The 5,069-nt window shown below is 46.3% G+C and overlaps 1 protein-coding gene across 1 annotated transcript; it reads left to right on the top strand.

Annotated features, from left to right (window-relative positions):
* Positions 1-1,810: 1,810 nt before the first annotated feature.
* Positions 1,811-4,341, top strand: LOC138979797 (uncharacterized). The gene is made up of 2 exons (XM_070352541.1): positions 1,811-2,461; positions 2,868-4,341. The coding sequence occupies exons 1-2, from the start codon at positions 2,230-2,232 to the stop codon at positions 3,344-3,346; spliced, it is 711 nt and encodes a 236-aa protein (XP_070208642.1). The 5' UTR covers positions 1,811-2,229; the 3' UTR covers positions 3,347-4,341.
* The last annotated feature ends 728 nt before the right edge of the window (positions 4,342-5,069 follow it).

Genomic DNA, 5,069 nt, shown 5'->3' with positions numbered 1-5,069 from the left:
AGCGCAACTACTACCCCGCTCTTCTTGTCAATTTCACTGCCTTTGCCATGAGCGGTGGACTGACGATGCTACGAGTATACGGTCTTGCTGCGTTGCATTGCGTTCAGTTTCATTCTGTGAGTTCGACAGCTACTTGACTAAATGTTGTATTTTCGCCTTACGCGACTTGTTACATTTAGTCAAGTTTTGTCTAAATGTTTTAAAATAGAGGGGGGAATCGAGACGAGGGTCGTGGTGTATGTGTGTGTGTGTGTGTGTGTGTGTGTCTGTGTGTGTGTGTGTAGAGCGATTCAGAGTAAACTACAAGACCGATTTTTATGAAATTTTTCATGAGATTTTCATTTTTTCGATAACTGTCTTTGATGACGTCATATCCGGCATTTTGTAAAAGTTGAGGCGGCACTGTCACACCCTCATTTTTCAATAAAATTCATTGAAATTTTGGCCAAGCAATCTTCGACGAAGGCCGGACTTTGGTATTGCATTTCAGCTTGGAGGCTTAAAAATTAATTAATGACTTTGGTCATTAAATATCTGAAAATTGTAATTAAAATTATTTTTTTTATAAAACGATCCAAAATTACATTTATCGTATTCTTTATCATTTTCTGATTCCAAAAACATATAAATATGTTATATTCGGATTAAAAACAACCTCTGAAAATTAAATATATAAAAATTATGATTGAAATAAAATTTCCGATATCGATTTAAAAACAATTTCATCTTATTCCTTGTCGGTTCCTGATTCCAAAAACATATAGATATGATATGTTTGGATTAAAAACACGTTCAGAGAGTTAAAAAGAATAGAGATATAGAAAAGCGTGCTATCCTCCTCAGCGCAACCGCTACCGCGCTTTCTGGATTGTTAATTTCACTGCCTTTGCCACGAGCGGTGGACAGACGATGCTACGAGTGTACGGTCTTGCGGAAAAATGCAATGCGTTCACTTTCATTCTGTGAGTTCGACTGAGCTTGACTAAATGTTGTATTTTCGCATTACGCGACTACTTGTTTGGTTTTGGTTTTTTTTGGGGGGGGGGGGGTTGACTGATCAGCTACACTCTTACAAAGTTCAATTGGTTCGGCTTCAAACATCTACTGACAAATGCTACTGTTTACAATGCATAACTCTCTCATGATGTCCGAATGTGTCCAGCCATGCGTCACAAGAACGTACTAGTTTTGCCCAGGACTTGTGACCCTGCTGTTCGGACATTGTGCCGTCTAGAGGCATAGGCGCTTTGGTCGGGGTGGGATCTGCTAGGTCGGGAAGCTGCACGCTCTCCCTACGCTTATTTTGAACTGCACAAAACAAGCGTAGACGGGTCGTGGCGCAGTATAGTCGCAATGTCGTTTTTTCGAATTTGCCATGTGCTGGATTTTTACGGCGATATGCCCCGTTTTGACAACTTTTGCAGATCAGAGTGATCGGCATGGTCTTCGTAAGGACGTAGAGCTGTGTGACGGGGGACCTACCGAACCGCAGACCCGTTGAGAGAGCTGTCTGAGGGACCATGATGACACATGCTCTTCTCGAGCACAACGCTGAAGGCATTCCACGCTCCTAGGTCTTAGTTTCTATGGATGTACAGGCTGCTTTAGACTCCTAGGTCTTAGTTCCTATGGGTGGACATGCTGCTTTAGACTCCTAGGTCTTAGTTCCTATGGGTGGACAGGCTGCTTTAGACTCCTAGGTCTTAGTTCCTATGGGTGGACAGGCTGCTTTAGACTCCTAGGTCTTAGTTCCTATGGGTGGACAGGCTGCTTTAGACTCCTAGGTCTTAGTTCCTATGGATGTACAGGCTGCTTTAGACTCCTAGGTCTTAGTTCCTATGGGTGGACATGCTGCTTTAGACTCCTAGGTCTTAGTTCCTATGGGTGGACAGGCTGCTTTAGACTCCTAGGTCTTAGTTCCTATGGGTGGACAGGCTGCTTTAGACTCCTAGGTCTTAGTTCCTATGGGTGGACAGAGTCACACCACTTTCTATTCTAGAGTCACACCACTTTCTATTCTAGAGTCACACCACTTTCTATTCTAGAGTCACAACACTTTCTATTCTAGAGTCACAACACTTTCCATTCTAGAGTCACACCACTTTCTATTCTAGAGTCACAACACTTTCTATTCTAGAGTCACAACACTTTCTATTCTAGAGTCACAACACTTTCTATACCAGAGTCACAACCCTTTCTATTGTACAACACTTTCTATACCAGAAGACCATGACCTCTCCCGGCGCCCCGCTCACTCCCTCCTCGTCCCGCGCGCCCTCTCCTTTGTCGTTCGCCGTCATCGAGGAGAAGGTGGAGGAGGAGGAGAAGGCTGCGGAGGAGACTGCCCGCTGCCCTCCCTCCCCCCTGGCCCCCTACTACACCGGCTTGACCCAATCTGACCGCTACGCATGGCCGTCCTTCCTCGGTGACTGGGCCTTTGAGGACGGACAGCCACGCAGAGGTGGGTTTGGGCTCAACGCTCATTGGACGCGATGATGATGATGATTGATGATTGATGATTGATGATGATGATGATGATGATGATGATGATGATGATGATGATGATGATGATGATGATGATGATGATGATGATGATTGATGATGATTGATGATTGATGACGACGACGACGACGATGACGACGACGACGACGAAAACCGCCGATGATGACCGACGACAACCGACGATGATGACCGACGACAACCGACGATGATGGCCGACGACGACGATGAATCTGATGATGAATTTCAAGATTAATCTGATGATGACGATGAATTTGATGAATCAATGATCATAATGAACCTGATGATGAATCTGATAATAATGCTGATGGCTGATGAAATGTGATATGTGGGTTGCTCATTTTCAGTGTCCACGGGGTGTCTGGGTGAAGATGAGAACAGCGAGGTACACAGAGAGGTGGAGGAAAGTTACGCCAAAGACGACTTGGCGGTTGGACGTCACTTGATGATGTCACAGCCTTTCCTCGTCGACGTGCGTCACGTCACCGTCAGGAAACGCAACTCTGTCTGCGACATTGAGTTCCGATTCCCCCTCCTCCCCTCTCCTCCCGATGGCACCAGACACCAGCGCCCACGTGACCTCTCAATCTCTCCTTCCGCCGCATGCACGCCCTCTGCGTCGTTTCTGACGTCACAGAGTTCCATCCCCGAGTGGGAGGTGGTGGTACGACGTCATTCCTGTGTCCACGTCAGAGGCAACGAGTGGGTGTTCCTCATCTGTCTGTTTGTCTTCGTGTGCCTGTGCTTTGATATCTCCGTCCACATGTTCGTGCTGATACTCTTCGGTCTTCAGGCGATGTACTACTTACTCACCAGTCTCGTGTGATGCTGAGCAATGACGTCGTTTACTTTGATCTCGTCAGAGATGAAAAGTGACGTCATACCAAAATGAAGAGTGAAAGTGTTTTTTGATGCGAACTGTTGTGACCTTTTGGTTCAACCACCCCCCCCCCCCCTTCTAAATTTGGTACCAATAGAACTGTCTGTTTCTTATGATTGCTGACATGCTAGACAGTCTCATGTCATTGGCTGTGTGACCTTTTGGTCAGAGATTTGTATGTGGCCACAAGCTAGTGCTGGTATTTTTTAGGTCTTCAGCGTATCTGCTATTCGCTTGATCTCGGGTAAGCTATGAGATCATTGCTTGAGTCTTGCTGAATGAGCAACTGTTGTTCTGGTGCTCAGTATTGCTCTGACCGGAAGCTGCTTGGTACGTCATCTGTGGCTACGCTGATGACGCTGCTGCTCTGATGCGACTGGACATGTGATGTCGTGACTCTGTTTGTTTGGAGATTGCCACGGGCGAGTGAAGAAGATGTTAGCTATATTCAATCTAGCATTGACTGTGATGATGACCACTTCATCCGCAAGCGAATTTGATATTACTCACAAAGAATGAAAAGAGGCCACTGCTATTGTTTGTAGGATGTATTCTTACAACTAACACTGCTTCTATCGATAATATGAAGTCATTTTCAGAGACATGATAATACAACACACCTGCTGTTTGATGTTTATATCCTCACTGCTTCAATCGACACCATGACGTCATCTGCAAACCAAAACATAAGCGGGCCACGCATTGTGTGACGTTATCAGGCATTCTGTGACGTCAGACATATTGTGACGTTGCCAGAGATTTTGTGACGTTGCCAGGCATATGTGACGTTGCCAGACATTTTGTGACGTTGGCAGACAATAATGTGACATTGCCAGGCATTTTGTGATGTTGTGGTTTACGACTAAATACGAATATAAACCTGGTGAGTGTTACTCGTTGTCTTTGTCAAATTTTCGCTAACACCATATCCCCTTATTTTATGCGCTCCTCAGATCTGTCGGAATGCGACATGAGTACATTGAATTCTGTCTGTCTCTTGGTCAGTATTCCTCCCTGTGTCAGTGTGAAAGGCGTAGAGTTGAGGGGGGGGGGGGGGGGGGGGGGGGTAGAGAGAGAGAGAATGTTCTCCCCCCTCTCTCTATTTTCATGTAAGTGTGTGCGTGTGTGTGTGTGTGTGTGCGTGTGTGTGTGCGTGCGTGTGGTGTATGTGTGCGTCTGTGTGTGAGTGTGTGTGTGTGTGTGAGCGTGTGTGTGTGTGTGTGTGTGTGTGCGCGTGCGTGTTTATTGTTGAACTTTTTGTTTTACCTGACACCACCTGCCCAGGTGTCCAGTACACCAGGTAAATGGCAGATATGCGAATAGGCAGACTCCCGTGATGACACGCAAGGCTAGTCTAAGCCTCTGAACGGAGGGAGTTATTAAGAGATTGCTTGGACAGGGCGAGCGAATGAGAAATCAATAGAGAAGACGGTGACCGCCTGCTTCTCCATCAGCACCAACTCTATCCCCTCGGCTTGGGGCCATTGCTATTCCTCTCCTCTCGTGTCTCTTCTGTCGGCTTCGGTGTGACTTTAGCTGTGTGTGCATGGCGACAAGAATCGGGAACGTGACTGGCCTGTGTGTCGCTCTAGCTAGTTATAAATCACAACAAGATTCAGGAACGTGACTTGTGACGTTGACCGCATGTCACCATCACCAGCGAGGATTC

Source organism: Littorina saxatilis, linkage group LG11 (assembly GCF_037325665.1).
Source record: "Littorina saxatilis isolate snail1 linkage group LG11, US_GU_Lsax_2.0, whole genome shotgun sequence".
In the NCBI taxonomy this organism is placed as follows: Eukaryota; Metazoa; Mollusca; class Gastropoda; order Littorinimorpha; family Littorinidae; genus Littorina; species Littorina saxatilis.
This window is presented reverse-complemented; position numbering and strand designations above follow the sequence as displayed.